Source organism: Lates calcarifer, linkage group LG21, assembly GCF_001640805.2.
Source record: "Lates calcarifer isolate ASB-BC8 linkage group LG21, TLL_Latcal_v3, whole genome shotgun sequence".
Classification (NCBI taxonomy): Eukaryota; Metazoa; Chordata; class Actinopteri; family Centropomidae; genus Lates; species Lates calcarifer.
The window spans coordinates 4,061,866-4,080,729 of NC_066853.1; the positions used below are offsets into that span (position 1 = coordinate 4,061,866).

Here is an 18,864-nt window from a genome sequence, read left to right on the forward strand (position 1 = left end):
TGGAAACTGTTTATAGGAGAGGATTTATATGAATGTGCACACAGAACTTATGTAGAGTCCTGATGAAGGCAAGAAAGCTGAAAACATAGGGGGAAATTTAAAATGTAAGAATTGTTCAACTTTTTGAATTTTAACTGACACATCACGTACACCACAGGAACATTTTAAGATACAAAGTAGTCATGCTTCACTTCAACTGCAAAATTCTCCCCTGCAAAAAATGTGCTTAATTATCTTGTCATGAGCATATATGGCTTCCTTCAAGCAGACCTTGATTATGCAGGCAAAGACTGAGACAATTCAGTTTTCAGAGATAATGTATATTTCATTCATAGTGCACTGAGAACTGATTAACTGCTCAGGCAGTTGCTCATTACATGACACAGATTTACAAGTGAGTATAGAGGCAGATAAAAGTTGGACACCGAGCATAGAAGTTAAGAGGAAGATTGGGTTCAGACTGAGATTTTGAGTATGTTGAATAAAATCTTTTCAGGCCAGAACAAGCAAGGAGAGGTGGAGGAGAGAGGACACTGGGGCAGTAAGGTGGAGTTTCTCTTGGCTGTGGCAGGAAATGTTGTCGGACTGGGCAACGTGTGGAGGTTCCCTTACCTCTGCTACAAAAATGGAGGGGGTAAGTGAACATGACGCTCAGTACTTGCTATCCAAAAAGTGCAGTACAGGTATGCACTGTTGTGTATTTTGTAAATTCAGGTGCATTCCTGGTGCCATATCTGGTGTTTGTGGTGACCTGTGGTGTACCCCTGTTCCTGCTGGAGACCACCATTGGTCAGTACACCCAGGAGGGCAGTGTGACCTGCTGGAGGAAGCTGTGCCCACTGGCAGAAGGTATACTATTCAGGACTTATTGTAGCAGAGCAAGGCAAAAAAACTCATCTATATCACAATCCATAAAATACTGGAAAAATCAAGATTTACTGGGAAAAAATCGAAATGATGACTGATAATGGAGTAGCTGGTAGTTTCATTACTGACCTAATGTATTTCATCACTGTGGGAAACTTTCTTTCCTTAAAAGACAAATTATGACACATTGTCCCCCTAAATAACAGAACATTATAATGGTTGTCAGAGCAGGGCAAACATTGACAAACTAACAACTACATTACCTCTGTGACCCTTATTCCAAGCTACAAAAAAGATGTTAATATTTAGACTAGATTGTTTTTAGTTGTGTTACTAAATGTTTATTTTAAAGGAGCACTGTAATGGTTTTACTAATTTCTGTTTACAGGTGTTGTTACAGGGGAGTGCAACTGCATAGGTGTTGTATTAAGTCTTTTGTGGCTCCAGAATGAGTTCTGTGAAGACAGGCTTAAGAGTGCAAGTTTGAAAATTAAATTAAAAATCTGGGGGTGAGGCGTTAGAGAGAAGTGAGTTTACCAGACCTCTGAGGCCTGCTTCTCATCTATGCAAGAGCCTAGCACTTCAAGGCCACATGAGCCATCACTAGCTTGAAATGCCAGAATCTCTCACTGACATGATGGTGGTAAAGTTGCATTGTAGGTTTTAGTATTTGGTCTGACAGGTTCCTGTGACCCTGAACAATAATCAGTTCATGTAGTTACTGGATACATGGAGGAAGACAGGTGTTTGTGATGCATGTCTGGCCTCACAGGCATTGGCTACGGAGGGCAGCTGATCATCCTCTACAGCTGTATGACCTACATCATTATTCTGTCCTGGGCTTTGCTCTACCTGGTGTTCTCCTTCAGCTCCCAGCTCCCCTGGGCCAGCTGCAACAACTACTGGAACACAGGTAAAATGGATACTGTCGAGTACGCATTAAGAACTTCAACAACTTCTGTAACACAGGATATTATAATATTTGCATGATTTATTTTTTGTCAGAATATTTTCTCTCACTATCCTACTAGATGACTGTGTAGACTTTTCAACAAGAAATAACACCATCCAATGGAGCAACCAGACTAACTCAACCTCTGCTGCCACAGAATTCTGGGAGTATGTTGATCATTAACAAACTAAGCCTCTGGGCTATTCTCCATGTTCAAAATAACCTGTGTAGTTGACATGTCATGAAAGCAATAATCAATGGAAAAATGTTGTACTTGTTTATCTTTTTCCTTATAGACGACGAGTGCTGGCTATTTCAGGGGGGATTGAGGAGATGGGCAGCATTAGATGGGAGGTGCTGTTGTGTCTAATTGCCATGTGGATCATCTGCTACTTTTGTATCTGGAAAGGGGTTAAATCTACAGGAAAGGTAAATACCTTTCCTGTAGATTTGACCCCCCTTTGAGCCTTAAATTGTAGTTCATATTTAAACAGTATATTTATAAAACTCACATCTGTCTTTTTTCCTCCAGGTGGTTTATTTCACTGCTACCTTCCCCTATGTGATGTTATTAATTCTTTTGATCCGTGGACTCACTCTTCCTGGTGCTCTACAAGGAGTGATGTTTTATCTGCTGCCTGAGCCCTCACATCTCACAGACCCTCAGGTAGACACTTAAAGGTATATCGTAATGGTATAAGTGGACAAATGTACTCACTATTGCTTTGTTGTAACAGGTGTGGATGGAGGCTGGGGCTCAGATCTTCTTCTCATACAGCATCGGTGTAGGTTCCTTAACTGTGCTAGGCAGTTACAACACCTACAACAATAACTGCTATAAGTATGTATTTGTCACTGTGCCACTGGACTTGATCTTATTTTTGCTGGTTTTCTGACAAGTTTCTGACCTGGTCACAAACTCAGCAGCAGCATATCAAACATGATCAACTCTGCTGTGCTGTGCATTTACCGAGCATGCACTGTGTTTTTGTGTTTTGCAGAGACTGTCTGTGGTTGTGTTTACTGAACAGTGGTACCAGTGTGGTAGCTGGGTTTGCAGTCTTCTCTGTGCTGGGGTTCATGGCTCATGAGCAGGGCATTCCGATTGCAGAAGTAGCCGAATCAGGTAATGCAAGCCATCAGATATATATCTAATTTATGTTACTTTAAACTTCTACTTCACTACATTTCAGATTGAAATATTACAGTTTTTAATCTATGTGTATTTGACAGGTGTAGTCACTAGTTGCTTTAGAGATTAAAGTTCTACATAATATTTATGACAAGCTTATAAAATACAACACATTGTTAAAATTAAACCAGTGGTTCCCAGCCATTTGGTTTGCAAATGACAACAAACAAAAAAACACCAAGTAAATTTTCTCAAAACACCAACGGAGTATTTCTTCTTTTTTGTGTCGATGCCACTGGTCAACACAAGTAGAGTCTTTGCTGCCATCTTGAGGACAACCACAGACATGACAAAGCACAGTAACAGTTGCTCAACCACATGCCAGAGTAAAGCGGGCACATTTGGCTGTGACCTCTAAAACACTGCATGCACTCCTGATCTATGTGACTGTGGTAGACATTTGTTCTGGTACAGCACACCCAGGCATCACAGCCAACCCTGACTCCAGCTTCCATGTTTTGGGTGTAATCTGGGACTATGCTGGCACTGTAGGTGGTGGTAGTTTCTTGACTGATCAGGTGTCTGAATTCCGTAAAGCTGTTGGCAAGAGGATAGGGGTTTGCTGTTATCTGATGTGGTGTGGGGCCACTGAGAAGGCTGCTCTGTGAAGTTTTGGCCCTTGCTTGTTATCTGTGCATACACACACAATTATTTTCGCTCACGTCCTCATGGTCAGGCCCTAACTGTGCCTCACTCTGTGTTGCCTAACTCTCCTCTCTCCTCTCCTCCCTACCCAAATATTTACATTACAAACACAATCAGACAGACTCCATATCAGCACAAGCTACAGTGCCTTCCCTCAATCATTAGTAGACACTCAGTCTATTCTTTATTAGTCATTCAGTGCTCAAATCATCTAAGAGTTCTGTGTCTCACGCTGGGGGTCTCACTGGTGAGTCAGTGTTGCACATGCACATTATTGATCCTCATCATCATGTTCACCTGAATCTGTCTTGAATGTAACCTTTTAATGTGTACATATTTATATACACATGCCTATGCTCTAACTAGCAACATGATAAACACAATCAGACATTCCTCAACTGAGTGTTTGTTCCTGCAATTTCCTTAAGTTAATTAATGGTATTCTGTCAGATTGATGGTCACAAAAGTAAAGAAGTTGTTTCTTTAGCTTTGTGGTTTACATCAGCATAGATAATTATTATTTACAATTTTCATTCAGTTCTCTGTAAAAGTAATTTTCTTGATCTGATTTCAAGATACACATGTGTTAAGTTCACCTGGGCTGAAGGCAGTTAGTAGAGGGAGACCAGTCCAGCATCCATTCTGATGTTGTTTTCCAGGTCCAGGCCTGGCATTCATCGCGTACCCTCACGCTGTAGCCATGATGCCTCTGCCTCAACTGTGGTCCATCTGTTTCTTTGTCATGCTCATCCTCTTGGGTCTGGACACACAAGTAAGATGCACATTAACTTTTTCAATTCCATTTGGAAATCTGATTGGAAATCCACTTACCCCATCTTGTCTGTTCTCTGGATAGTTTGTCGCCATGGAGGTGATGATGACATCCATCATAGATATGTTTCCTGCTGTAATGCGCAGAGCGGGCCAACGGGAACGTTTCCTCCTCCTCTTCTGCCTCATATGCTTCTTTTGTCAGATTGTCATGGTCACTGAGGTCATTAGTTAGTCTTATATCTACATTTATTATTTATTACTCATCATTTAATCATCATGTTTTTAGGTTGAGACATTTTTCTTATCACAACATATAAACTGATGTGTCGCAATGTGACAAAATTGGCTCAAATAGGCTTCCATACATCTGAGGTTGACTTCTATGGTAAAATATCAAATAAATATCTCTGCTGTTATCTCCAGGGAGGGATGTATGTGTTCCAGCTGTTTGACTACTACGCTTGCAACGGAGCCTGCATCCTCTTTCTCTGTGTGTTTGAAACTGTGGCACTGGGATGGATATTTGGTAGGTATGCTGTTTTAAATTACACCAAGTCATTCATGAACATCTGGTCTCATCCAGTCATTGTATACTATTTATTCAAACTCGTCTCCTGTCAAGGGGCTGACCGTGTGTGCAGCATCATAAAGGACATGACAGGGGTCCGCGCCAACCTGTTCTTTAAAATCTGCTGGCTGTGTCTCACGCCAGGGGTCTCACTGGTGAGTCAGTGTTGCACATGCACATTATTGATCCTCATCATCATGTTCACCTGAATCTGTCTTTAATGTAACCTTTTAATCAAAGGTTAAATTCATTCTTTATACTGAAATATCCAGATCATTTTTGCATAACAAACACTGAGTGTGTTGTATTTTTCTCTCAGGGCTCTTTTATTTGTTCTTTAGTTAAGTACCAGCCTCTGACCTTCAATCGCTGGTATGTGTACCCAGCCTGGGCATACGTATTGGGCTGGGTAATGGCCCTGTCCTCCATCCTGCTTGTGCCTGGTTGGGCACTGTATAAGCTGGGAACTGGAACTGGAACCCTCAGTCAGGTGGGACAACTGTGAAATCAAAGTTCAGTTCATGTTCTTCATGATTTCTTTCCAATTAAAATTCTTGCGCAAAACATTTAACTGACACATAAAATTTGAGTGTCCCAATAAAAGCAAAGCACAGTGAATGCCTGTAGTCAGATTTCATCACCATGCCCATATTCTCTCATATGCTCCAACAACATTAAAGAAGCCTGGCACAAGCTGTTTGACTCAAGCTTCCTATGAAATGTCAGAGAAGATTTTACAGACAAGTCACATCTCAGATCCCCCAATCACAAAGTAAGCTGTTAAGCATTATTATGATGTAGGAGGTAGGGCCTTTAAAAATTTGAAATGTTTAAGTTTGTTCATCTTAAGCAACAGTTAAATTGAACAGCTCCAATATGGCAATAAACCCATATTGTGCAACCAACTTGATTTAGTTTTATACGTTTGCTCCAGGTCGCTGAAAAGTTTTGGTGTGTTAATATTTATCTCAATTTCTTAGCGTTTCCATCACCTGTGCCAGTCTGACCCTGACTGCTCACCGACAAAAAAGACAGAAGCTGAGCTACAGCACATGACAGGAGAGGATCTGCAACAGTTCACTATCTGATATGAAAGGTTAACCAAAGAATCAAAGGTCAAAGAAGGGCAAGCATTTGTCTTATTTATCTGTATTGTGCTGATCATGGATACTGTAAAGAAAATCACAAGTGATTTCATTGCAAGTGTAGTGGAGATGGAAGCCACTTCCTCCTTCCATTGTCCAACTCTGAATGACACAGAACCAACTAAACCACATTTTTAAATTGATATTTTGCATAAAGAATGTGATTATCTTCTCAGTCACATCATAATAACCATCTGAACCTACTTTGATCCAATATTATGAGTAAAACCTGCAATGTAAAAAGCATGTACTCAACACTAATTAAAAAAAAGTTAAATAAATGACTTGTCATTGCAAAATGCTGTTGAATTTTCAAGACATTCTAGACACAAAATATAATGAAGACACAACTAAAATTACCACCCTGTGTTTATATGCCTCCACCAAGCAATCCAGCTTCAGGTTATCAGTGTGAATTCTTAAGTTATGGCCACAAATATGTTTTGTGATATCGCAGTGACCTTTGACCACCAAAATCTAATTAGTTCATTCTTGAGTCCAAGTGAACATTTGTGCCAAATTTAAAGGGATCCCTTCAAGGCGTTTCTGAAATATTGTGTTCACGAGAATGGGACAGATGGACAGATAAGCAGAAAACATAATGCCTCCAGCCATAGCTGTTGCTGGCATAAAAAGACAGAAAAATACTCCTTATTTCTTCAACAGTCTCTGTGACAACAATGTACGTATGCATACATGTACTTCTCAAATGTAATTCAAGGTTATGTAAATTCACTGAGGAAAACTAATAATAATATTGGGCATAGTTTGAAAAGCTTCATTTGACACACTGAAAATTCCCATGTTCATATATCACTTTATTTAAATACCTTAAAATTATGAAAAATACACTGTATAAACCACTTAAACGTTCAGAAATATGTGTGTTGCTGGCAGTGCTATCTGTCATATGCACAAGCACAAAAAGAAGAAAATCTTACACTTACCACATGCATAAAATCACTTAAATCAACATACTTTTATACATAAACGCAGTCAAACTCTCTCAAGCTCACAGTACAAACTGTGCTCCATCTATGAACCAAACAGATGACCACATAACACCAACAATTAGTGGCTTGGTGCAAACAAAAAGAATCTTATCAGAGTGAAAATGGACAACAGCGCTGTTGAATGAGGAGAAATGGTGTCTCTCATTATCTTGGAGATGCTGTGATGAATTCATACAGCCTGTGGTTGAAATGCTTCCGTCATCACAAGACATGCTGTTTACAGTATATAAAATAAATACAGACTTCACTGAGTAGGTATAAACGAGTATAATAAGTTGTGATGATGATGATGTGCCTTGGTAAAGCAAGAGATATCGAGTGAAAAAGTGTTTTTAAGGCTTTGTTGAAAAGCATTTAAGAACAGGTCCTTGCAGCAGTCCAGTGTAGTGCAGTCTCTGATGTTACAGAAGGATTTTCACCACAACATTAAGCTCCCATTTGTGCCTTGAGTGCTGCAGGTTTCCTTAAAGTGCCATTGTTTGAGAGCCTTTCTTTTAAGCTATTTTGTTTGCAGGCACTGATCTTGACAAGTGATGACTCTCTCTCTCTTTCTCTCAGGTGAAACAAGCTATAAGAAACGATTTTTTCAGCATTAATCTACCAGGAGATAGACTTTTCCCTGAATAAAGTTTGTCTGGTGTGACAGCAAAATGACCAAATGAACTGATAGCACATACTTAAATTGTCATAATTGCATCAAGTACCACCTGTCCTCTTCCTCTTGGGGAAACATTTTATTTTCACATAATCCTTTAAGTGGCTCACAAGCAGAGACCTTATCCTCCTGTGTGATTCTCTATAGTCTGCAGTGGTGATACAAAATGGTGCCTTGGGACTGACCTGCACTCAAGTCCATTAATTACGGGATCAGCTTTAAGATGTCAAATGCTGAACTCTAGTGACGTGAATTCAGCAACTGGAGATAAAACTGCAACATGTACAGTAAGTACTAAAACTGATTCATCCTTGGATTTCCATTGACCTGCAGAGATATTTTGTGCAACCCCTATAAAACTAGGTTTAAAACACCAGGGATGAACCATTAAAAACACACATAATATCCAAACACAACTGCTGGTTCTCCACTGGCTGGCCCTGAGTACTCGCTCTCCCTCTGAAGGCACTGCAGATTGTGCTAACCAGTAGAGCTGTCAGGAGGCATAAAGGTGGCTTTGTCTGAGGTTTTTTCACTGGCCTCTAGCTCCCTGCTTTGTTCTGACTGAGGCTGCTGTGATACAGGACAGTTCTCATTTGGGTCCAGTGAGGTGGTGAGACGGCAGGATGGTGGCACATCTGAGCTCTCAGCAGCTAGCGGGCCGACGGTGTCACCTGTGGCAATACTCTCTGGTTGACCAGCAAAATCTGAATGAGACGGGATTTGTAAATGCTGCAGGAGTTTGAGGTTGGGGTAGCTGCTGGACTCAGCCATGGCTCTGTGTAGATGTTCCCAGGCTGCAATGCCATTCAGGCTGCAGCTGGGGTTGCTGGCAGCCTGGCACAGTAGCTCTGTGTGCTGGCGAAGCTGGGCAATGTCCCGCTCGGTGGCGTTGCTCTGGCGCAGCAGCTCTTTGGTGCGCAGTGTAATGTCCAACAAACCTGACTGTCTGAGGATCTGTACTGTGTTGAGGAAACGGCGGTGGCGAGCACTGATGGTGACGTTTCTGTTAAGTCCTCTGGTTGAGAGGAAGGAGGTGGTGGTGTGCACGCTGGACACAGATGAGGAGCCCTGACTCGCAGATGCAGTAGTGGAACTGGACAGGGACAGATTATCTCTGGTTGCAGAGGAACATGCAGTGGCTGAGGCCGCTAATTTGGGTTGCTTGTAAATGTGCTGCTCAGGTAGACTCCTGGTCACAGGTGTGTTGTCACTCTTGTGTTCTGTGCACACCCTCTTGCTCAGATTCTGGGATTCATCGTTTGATGAAGATTTATCAGGTGGCTTCTTGCTGGGGTGTGGTGCAATGCGGGGGTAGGAGTTGAAAATAGGTAGGTATGTGCCATTTATTTTCCTCCCTGTGATGTTGGACTTCCGGGGCTTGTGGAGCTGCAGGGGGGACGGCAACAAGCTAGGCTGCTGGAAAAGAATCATATGGGGAGCAGGAGTGCCAGTTTCCCTGCATGTATTTCTCCAGAGCAGCTGACCTCTTTTCTGGATCGTGTCCGGCTGGTGGGACAGGGAGGAGGAAGAAAGCAAGTACAAGACAGAGAGACCCAAAGGGAAATATTTGAAGGAGAGGTGTGAGTAAATGTACATTATAAAGAAATACAAGGACTGCAAAAGTAAAAAAAATAAAAATAAATCCCCAAAAGGCTAAATTTACCTTTGTTCCTCTCAGTCTCTGGCAGATGAAAAATTACTCACAGGAGTGTTTGTTTTTAGTCACAAAATACACTTCTACAAAAGCTTTTTCTTTTAATCAGGAAGAAAATCAGAAGCGAACAAACCACAGCCACATATAAAAGCAGAAATCTGAATGTGCCAACCAAAATGAGTTGAAAGTAGAGTATTACAGTGGCAGTCAGTCACCCTGACCTATCACTGACATTTTGCAGCTTCATTTTGCAACTCTGCTCTTGTTGTGCAGTGGTTCTAGGTATATACCACCTGTGAATAGTGTGTATCCCTTTTCCTACATCAGTGTCTGCACCTACACCTGCCTTACCTGCTTCAGCACCATGTTCTTTATTATGTAGATGGGTGGGAGCTGGCGGCCTGCTGGCATCAGGGCAGGATTCCCAGGGTTTCCTTGCCCAAGTCCTTGGCTTTGGCTTGGCTGTGAAGTTTCTACACACTCCCCGCCTTTGGACCGGGTTTTGTTGCTACGCTGGTCCTCTACATCTGTCTGCTGCCAGTCTGAGCCATCTGCAAGAACAGAACAGACAGAACTGAGAAACACTGACTGATGCAGAATAAAGCCATGCTCAAAGGGATTGCTGAAGTTAACTGAAGGAAGGTGACCTCAATTAACCTCTGTCCACTAAATTTGTTGCACTACAATTCCCACACTCCTTAAACCTGAAAGTCAACACAGTAACCTCTTTGTCATTGTTTGATTTCAAAACCAAGAGAATGTGCTCCCCATTATGTACTGCAATGTTTGTCCCACCCAGCTTTTACAATTATCACTGCCTGCACTGACTTGTACAGATATATGGGAGTCTTTGGGAAACAGTTGTAGAGAATCAAACTTTGTTAAATAGCTAATTCTCTGCCACGTTTACTTCAACTCACCAGAGTAGCCAGAGTCTTTTTCTGAGCTGCAGTGGGAGCGCCTTCCACCGGAGTTGTCTGCGTCCTTAGTATCACGCATTGCCTGCAGAGTCGTACTGTTGCTCTTATCTTTAGCATTCTTGTTAGACGCAGCATCAGGACTGTGCTCGTTCAGGCAAGGCTGCTCCTTTGGCATACTGGACCCTAATGAGAAAATCTATTATGTTTAGACTGTCTCTGAATGCCAGAAAACACCTGCATAAAAACAAAATTTCAGACCAGTGATAGACTGGTGACCTGTCCGGGTTGTACCTTGCCTATCACCTACAGAATGCTGAGGCAGGTTCCAGCCTCTTATGGCCATCATGTATAGAAAATCTTTTATAATCATTAAAAAAAATCAAATATCATTACATTTTTTTCTTCATTTTCTTCATGTTTGAAGCAATGACTACATATTCAGACTTTTTTCAGCAGCACTAGTTTCATTAAAAAAAGGCAGCAAAAAACAAAACAGTTCTGTTAATACTACATACCTCCTAAATAAGTAACATGTTGCTCCTCTTCTCAGTCTATAAAAACATTTGCCGGAATTCTTTCGTAATCTGTTTGTGCATTCTATTGCACAACAGCTTTATATCACTTTTTATAGTGTTTTCAATGTTTTTCTCCATGTGCATCCACAATGGCACATACTGACAGTTATATCTTTGCTTTTAGGGGATGTAACCGTGGCAACTTACACACAGTGACGGTGTGTCAATGATTTCTATTAATACCTCACAGAGAATACCAAACCTATTACAATGTTTACCCAAATAGAATGATGAAATTTGAGCGAACAGGCACAGAGCACTGAGTTAATCTATGTTTTTTTACAAGATTGTTGTAGCTTGTCAAAGTTAATGATCGGGTTAATCATTCATTTATTTGGATTTTGTCTCTCAAACACACCTGCATGACAGCAACCAATCTTGAAGCCGTAGCAGCCAAGATGGCGCTCCGCATAAGCCCTCGCATTTAGTCTACCAATGACATCTGAGAAATACCTGAGAACCACCTGGGAAAGTGTGTGACGAGGGGCATTTAAAATAGACAAATAATTATATAACAAGGTTTTAACTAATATAACAATGTATATCAGCGTCTCGAGATAACTACAGCGTCTCGAGATAACTTCCGTTGTGAATTGGCGCTATATAAATAAAATTTGACTTGACTTGACTTGACTATCAACATTAGTAAATGGACATAAGGCTGATAGAACTGGATTAAATACTAATCTTTCCACATGGTCTGAGCTTTTTAACAGGAGCCCATTGTACTACAAATCCTTTGCTGTTAAATCATAATGGGATGTAAATAAGAAAGTGACAGGCAGTTTCCCTGTAATGCAAATAAGTAAAGTACTCCTCAACTATAACTTGTCAAATAATTAGTGGATTTTTGCTCTTTTTTATGAAATTCTTTTGGCATATGTGTTCGTGTGTTCTCAATGAGTTGGATGCCATCATCGTAACCAACAGTCAAAGTAAAAATCCAAAAACAGAAGAAGACGAACACTATGAGTGGCTGAATCAGCCTGGGAAATTATCAGGCAGACCACCTCTTACAGATGACCCTGCAAAACACCGGACGTTCTGCTCTGCTCTCAGTTATGAGTTATCGTGTCTTTGCGAGGACACAAGAATTGACTGCAGCCTTGCAGCTGCCAGTCACATATTAATCCACACTGTAGCAACATGCAAAGAGATTGATATTTTACTTTTATGATCAGGTCTTTAACTTCAGTGTCAAGTCAATGCAATGTTATTTAAATAGCCCCAAATCACAATATTTGCCTCGAGGAGCTTTACAGTCTAGAACACCCTCTGTTATTGTATAAGTCCAATGCTCTAAACCCCGTCTTGCTTTTCACATACAATTTCATCTGTCTATGTAGTATTTAAAACTTTTTCAAATTGGTCATTTGTGCACGCTCAAGCCGTACTTTTGATATTCAGAGGGAGTGGTTCCGTGAATGCAGCACATCTACCTCTCAGCTGAAACAACACCCCCCCTCCTCCTGCCCCACTTCCTCCCCCCCATGTTACGTAACACTCAACTTTGAGTCCGGCCCTCTCTAACATACACTTCCTCTCATACTGGCCGTAAACACATTCAAAAGACATACAATTGTCAAAGTGGTCGAAATTTTAAACGATATAGTGCGTCGTGAATACACCCAAAACCACATGAAAAAGGAAAAAAGTTGTAAAACAGTGAGAGCTTGGCTAGAAAGAATGGAGATTTGGCAATTTCACGTCTCCTCAAAGTCAACAGATTTATTATCGCTCCTATCTACAGTGGGAAAACTTACCTCCAAATGTGCAACAGCCAATTATTTCCAATTAAAGGTCGTTTTCCCCGATGTATCCGGTTTTAGGGCGCCGAGCGACACTAACGTTAACAAGCAGGGCCATGTTGCAACTGTTATCTGTCGGAATTACAGTAAAAATGATTCATTTTCCTTTCTTTGTCAAATGCCGTGTGATAAGACTACAGTGAAAACGGGTTGAGCTTTGCCAACGTCTGTCAAGCTGGTTAGAATGAGAAACACCATATCCGGTTGGTTACAATATAAAACGCACCGCTGAAAACAATATTAGGGGGGTTTTTGTAATTAACACCAACCAGGCCGATAATGTTCAACGTCACGAAGAGTCATTATCTTGATTTGACACTCCCAAGACAGCACTTACCTAGACGTTTATCCGACGTTTACGCTTTTGTTTTGAAATCCCGGTGGCTAATGCTGGCTAGCTTGACGTCGCCGTTGGACGTGACGACGAAATGTTAAAGAGTGTGGGGGGAGGCATAATCAATATCGACACGTTATGTCATTAGATTCCGTGTGAAGGAACAAGAAGCAGCCCACTGGTAACATAATTAAACATGGAGATAGTAAGTGTCTGTCCGCGTTACCTTAGCTGAACCCAAAGCCGCCTGCTGGCCCCCTACCAGACACAATAAAGACGATCTGTCAGTGAACGAAACGGCCATTGGTCCGTCACAGACCTACGACAGCCAATCAGAAATTACTGCACGTGTAGGAGCCAGACAGCTGTCGAGTGGTGCTCGTAGAGGAAAACTAAAGTGTGCAGAGAACAGAACAGAGGCCAGTTGGATAAAAATCACGTTCAAGATCAAGACGAAATTCATGCGCTGATCAAGATGGATTCAGCAAAAAGCAAGCTGAGATATATGCACAAGAACTGGATCTGCAGGCTTCAGTCATGTTTGGATTTCATTCCATACAGCAGCTGACCAGTGATCACAGATTTGCAGCATACGTGGTCTGTTATCAGAAGCCTGTAGTACAATCAAACTCTTTTGATGCATGTTTGAACGAAAGCCACCATACTCATAGCTTTACTGCTAATGGCCAAGAGCTCATTTTTATGGTTATACTTTACAGAAAATTAAAGCTTTAGAGTAGGCAGTATTTTGATAAGAAATACTCTTGATATTAAGTTATGCTAGAACAGCTAGCCCTCATTTCTCTCGTCTCTTTCTTTTTACAGTGAATCCTTTGAGCCAATCAGCTGTGTCGGCATGCTTGTGCATGTGAGCAGGAGTGGCCAACAGTGCAGCCATGCAGTCAGAAGGTGGCTCTCCTTTCACTACAGCTGCAGTCACAGCCTGCTGGACTTGTTGAAATGCTGACGTGTGTAAAATAAACAGCGAGGAACTCAATACTTTGCAGCAGACCCTTTATTTTTACATTAAAACTTCTCAAATAACTCGATTAGACAGCCCACATCCTCTCCACAAATGACAAGACAAGGACACATCGATACAATGAAAATATTTTCTAAATCGGCTGCAAGATAAGATCATAAAACAGGTGTGTCACTGGTTTGGCTAAATCACATGTATGCTAAGTGCATACACTTCTTTGTCAAACTACATTTGGCAATAATTCTTTCATACTTCTTCCTCACCCATAATTCCTCAGGATCCAGAGGCTTGGACCTCAGAGGAGTCAAGTCCTCAAGTTTTACAGATCTAGTATCTCCCCCTTGAAGCTCTGGGATATTGTTCCTGTTAGTCAGGTATGTCAAGTGCATATGCCCAGCAGAGCAGAGGCGTTCTTAAGACCTGGGTGTCTGCTGACATGCATCGTCTCTGGGGAGGAGAATTTAACAAAACTAGCACAGGTCTCTCGGGTGTGGGCCTTGGCTGCTGCATTGGCCAGAATGTGCATAATCCTCCGAAGGGCAGTCTCACTGAAAATCACAAAGCATACAGACGTCAGACTGACAGAGGATGGATGGTGACTAATAAAACACTTGGAAAGTAAATCTTTGCAGCTGTAAAGTTAGGAGCACGGAGAAGCTAGGGCTTTGTGACTGCAGGACTAAGGATTTTAAAGGGTATTGTGGATGGGTGGTCATCACTCAATGGCATGTGATACAAGACAGTTGAATAAGGAGAGTGCATCTTAGGAGTCATACACACCTGCCAAAATGGACGCTGGAGGCCAGACACCAGGCAGCCTCCCCCTCTGGTGTTGGGGGCTCCTGCAGGACTTGGCGGGACAGACAGAGGGCTGCTCCTGCCAGCTGCACAGGCAGAAACACCACACACTGGCCTTCCAGGAGAGACAGCTCCAGCAGGTAACGAGCCATCCACACCACCTGGTGGTGCAGATGACAAAGTAAAACTTGTGCTGAGGATGCTTCTACTAAAGGATGCTTCATTAAAATTATTAAAAAAGAAGAAAAAAGTGAGAAATCCGACACCCAGTCAACCATGTAGATGTACCTTAGCACTGCAGCGAGCAATGGAGGCAAGAAGAAGAAGAAAATGCAAAGGGGGACAGTAGGACAAATCAAACTTCAGCCCACAGAGGACTTTACGTTCCATGCGCAGCAGCTGATGCTTAGTGTAGGTGTGGTCCATCAAGTAGCAGAGTCCAGACACCTGGAAAAAGCAGCACAAAATATGAGTACGAGCCATCTTACACCATTTACGTACAGGGCATTTATTCTGTCAACTTCTCAGTTTTATAGCTTTTTTTTGGGGGGGGGGGGTGTAGCATACCTCAGGGAGGAGACACTCTTCTTTCTTTGCAGCAAGGAAGAGGCAAACCATGCCGAGGAGCTGTAGATTGGCAGTGGTCACCTTGATCTGACGCAAGGAGCAGTTAAGGAGGTGTATGGCCAGATAGAGGGTCTCTTCCTGGAAATGCATAATTTCCTGGTAGGAAATAAACATGGAATTCAAGATTGAAAACCACCTTAGGAAAAAAACAAAACAAAAACAAAAAGACTACTTAAGAGAAATAATAATAATAAGTAAGAAGAAGAAAAAGAAATAATAAGGAACATAACCCCGATAAAACAGTAGTTTTACACAGTGAAGTGTATAAGCATTGCTGTGTTTTCCCACTGATTTACATACAGGCCATCTAACTAGTGTTCTTCTACTTTGTCATCCAAGACAGAGTCCGACGATGAGTAGGTGTCCCTAAACTGACTGAATATGTAAACAAGCTTTGTTCTGCTAAAGAAGAAACCTTTGAAGAAGAAACATGGAGACTCACATGAACTTGAATGAGCCAGTCTACCAGGACAGCTCGAGTGGCATCTGTGAAATGCTGGGGCAGGTCAGCGTTGGAAAAAGAGTTCCATGTTTGAGTTCTCTGCAAGGTGAAAACAGAGAAACAGGAGGTACACACTGAATAATTATGAGATACACTGTGATATTTGCATAAGTATTTAAGCCAGTTTTCTGGGTTGTCTCCCTTGAACAATTAGTGATTAGGTCTGCATGCAGCACATTTTAGGGATAAAAATGAGAGAAACAGATATTCTAAGACCTGAAACAGTTTAATGACCTCTGTTTATGATGTCTCACCATCATGTTCAAGAACATGTCCCAGGCGTATGTCCGGTCCCATATGAGGCCCAGTTTCTCCAGTGCTATCTCTACTTCATGGCGCAGCAAGCTGGGCACCAGTGCCTGTATGCTGTGAAGATCCTGCAGCCCATGAGGATAAAGGAGCACAGGCTCCTCCACACACCCACCTACGTCTACACAGGATGGGAAGGAAGACAAGCTAATGTAACTCAGCATATGAGCAACTTGTTTTTATGTTCTTAACAAAATCAAGCACCAAGTTTTCTCCTGACTAGCTGAGCATTGACAACTTGTTTTAGCTAAGAAACCCCAATTTTCCTCAAGCAAAATGGCTGCTTAAATGTAATAATTTTACATAAACAATCTGTTAAACAGCAGCTGTCAGTCTGTCAACTTTATGAGAAGTGTAGAAACTGTGGTTATCCCCACATTAAAGCATTTGTCTAGGGTGTGAAAAGAAGTTTCTACCAGCTGAGTGTGTCCGACTGTCTTCATGGAACCCCATGATGATGCCGTCACTGGTTTGCATCGATAAACTCCTTTCCTGCAAACAGACAACACCTTACACAGCATTGCAAAACACACTTACAAGAGGAATTGTTACAATCATGACAGAAAAAAACCCCGAAATACCCCAAGCATCTTCTGAATCAGAAATTAGCGGTGAATGTAACATCTTCTATTTATGGATCAGCAGGATTCCAAAGAGTAGCTTCTGTTACTACAGCATTACTTTAGTCATCATGTAAGATAAATATGCTGTAAAAAGAAGTTTAAACAAGAACTAAACAGAGGAATGCTGTGGTATGTTTTGGGTGAAGGTCAAAAATAGGACAGAAGGCATACCCATCTGCGTTCTGGCTCCATTTTGACAGGGGCCATCCTGGACTCGTCTACTTCGACAGGCTGCCAGCGATCTATAGGCCCACAGGCATTAGCCCAAGTTCTTAATGGGGCTCGCCTCTCATCCGCCTGGAGGGACAACAGAAAGTCCTCTTATGTGAACCTGGAGACTTGCAAAATGCATGCGCACCCATTTTTATGACCACAACTTTGATAGTGACTACAGTGAGAACGACTGCAGTTCAATCTCAGAATGACAGTTATCAGTTATCAGTGGACAGTGCCATGAAATTAACTTAAATAGTAATTCACTTCTGGTCACTAAGACTTGAGGTTCCATTAATCAGGGACTCCTGACACCTGGGAACATGGCAGGTGAATGCAATTACCGGTACTTCCCACAGAAACAGAGCAGATATGTGTTTAGAGTTGGAAAAACAGGATTGAAAAACAGTAGTAATGACATAAAAAAAATAGTTCAACATAACTTGATCTGCATAAGTTAGTTATCCGGGAAATGTTCTTCTATTCATTTCCACTAACAATTTCCACTGCTCAATATCTTTTTTTATTTCCTTATAAATAATCGGGCGACTCACCTTTTTGTGTAAGTCCAGCAGAGGCTTGGAGTCGGAGAAACCGGTCCTGGCCATGGTTACAGCCGGAGACAGCGTTTCCGTGACGGGCCGCTGCAGCTACTTATCCATGGATGTCGGCGGAGGCCTGGAGCAGAGAGAGCAGCCATGCCGTCGGTCCCCGGACGGCAGCTAATAAACACAAACAGGTGGGCAGCACTGATTGGGGTGGGGACACCGGTGGACACGTTCGGACTTCCGGTCGACGCTTGGAAAATAATGTGTGGAATAGCTTAACATGCACCATGATATAGCATTTGTTCGCTTGTTTACTTTAAAGCATCTCAAACAAAAAACGTAACATTTACTAACGTGCTGCTGTGCAGTGACACTAATTGGCTTTCATGCAATTTAAAATGTACTAAATGTGTTCTCCTTACACACTTGCCAAAATGCTATTTCAAGGCCTTTCACACAATTCCTGAAATATCATTCTGGTAAAACAGATAAAACAAATCTCATTTTTAGTTTGTGTGTCTGTCCTACAGTTGTTGCATTCAAAGAGGAATTTATTCTTTTTGGCCAAGCTCAAAATAAATAAAAATAAAATGATTTTTTGCCACAACATTAAGACCCCCAGTTCCTTGAAAAATATCAGGGACATGGTCTCAGTGTCCTCAGTGCTGGTTCCATCCATGATCATTATACAACAAGCTTTATATAAGATTTGTGTTGCAGTGGATTGTGTTAAGACTGAGTAGGTGACATATACACTGTAAAAACAGCATAAAAGAGACACACGCAGAGCTTTATTCAGTAAAAATGTTTACTGGCACATTATAGTTGCAAATGTTATAAGCTACCATATTGTAGCAGGTATCACCCGTTACATTGTAAAGTCTTGCAAAGGGGGGCTGAAACTGTCTACAAGGACAATGTCCTCCCCTTAAAGATTGCTTTGTTTCATTGTCCTCTGAGCCTCAACTAACAGCAACAAGCAAAAGAAAATCTTGTAACACCAGCATCAGGTGTGACATTCGTGACTGTTGATCACATTCAAATATACAGAGAAGCAAGGTAACCATAGTAAAGCTGCAAATCAAACACTACGAAGCTGCAGGCCTCCCCTTCTACTAATGCTGCATTCACCATCAAGCTTTTTTTTTTTTTTTTTT

General features: G+C 41.7%; 3 protein-coding genes and 1 long non-coding RNA gene across 6 annotated transcripts; 2 read left to right on the top strand and 2 right to left on the bottom strand.

The window, feature by feature from the left end:
- The first annotated feature begins 460 nt into the window (after positions 1–460).
- LOC108898794 (sodium- and chloride-dependent GABA transporter 3) lies at positions 461–6,797 on the top strand. Its single transcript, XM_018698840.2, has 14 exons — positions 461–634; positions 715–849; positions 1,640–1,780; positions 1,899–1,986; positions 2,116–2,248; positions 2,352–2,486; positions 2,557–2,660; positions 2,821–2,945; positions 4,316–4,428; positions 4,513–4,650; positions 4,854–4,956; positions 5,053–5,153; positions 5,318–5,488; positions 5,979–6,797. Exons 1-14 carry the CDS (start codon positions 475–477, stop codon positions 6,084–6,086), a joined length of 1,755 nt encoding a protein of 584 aa, XP_018554356.1. The 5' UTR covers positions 461–474; the 3' UTR covers positions 6,087–6,797.
- A 143-nt stretch (positions 6,798–6,940) lies between these two features.
- Positions 6,941–13,422, bottom strand: LOC108898796 (CLOCK-interacting pacemaker). Of its 3 annotated transcripts, XM_018698845.2 has the most exons (5): positions 13,109–13,358; positions 12,727–12,843; positions 10,389–10,571; positions 9,820–10,019; positions 6,941–9,320 (listed from the first exon to the last, which is right to left on the bottom strand). In XM_018698845.2, the coding sequence occupies exons 3-5, from the start codon at positions 10,561–10,563 to the stop codon at positions 8,292–8,294; spliced, it is 1,404 nt and encodes a 467-aa protein (XP_018554361.1). In that variant the 5' UTR covers positions 10,564–10,571; positions 12,727–12,843; positions 13,109–13,358; the 3' UTR covers positions 6,941–8,291. The 3 variants fall into 3 exon arrangements, with proteins under 3 accessions (XP_018554361.1, XP_018554363.1, XP_018554362.1); XM_018698847.2 differs by lacking the exon at positions 12,727–12,843 and having other exon boundaries at positions 13,332–13,422; XM_018698846.2 differs by lacking the exon at positions 12,727–12,843.
- Positions 13,423–13,466: 44 nt separating this feature from the next.
- Positions 13,467–14,102, top strand: LOC108898803 (uncharacterized). Its single transcript, XR_001963480.2, has 2 exons — positions 13,467–13,702; positions 13,931–14,102. It is a non-coding gene; the product is annotated as an uncharacterized LOC108898803 (long non-coding RNA).
- Positions 13,953–18,051, bottom strand: ccnp (cyclin P). Its single transcript, XM_018698854.2, has 9 exons — positions 17,714–18,051; positions 17,118–17,243; positions 16,740–16,815; positions 16,269–16,444; positions 15,955–16,053; positions 15,453–15,608; positions 15,174–15,332; positions 14,868–15,046; positions 13,953–14,635 (listed from the first exon to the last, which is right to left on the bottom strand). Exons 1-9 carry the CDS (start codon positions 17,765–17,767, stop codon positions 14,467–14,469), a joined length of 1,194 nt encoding a protein of 397 aa, XP_018554370.1. The 5' UTR covers positions 17,768–18,051; the 3' UTR covers positions 13,953–14,466.
- Between the last annotated feature and the right edge of the window lie 813 nt (positions 18,052–18,864).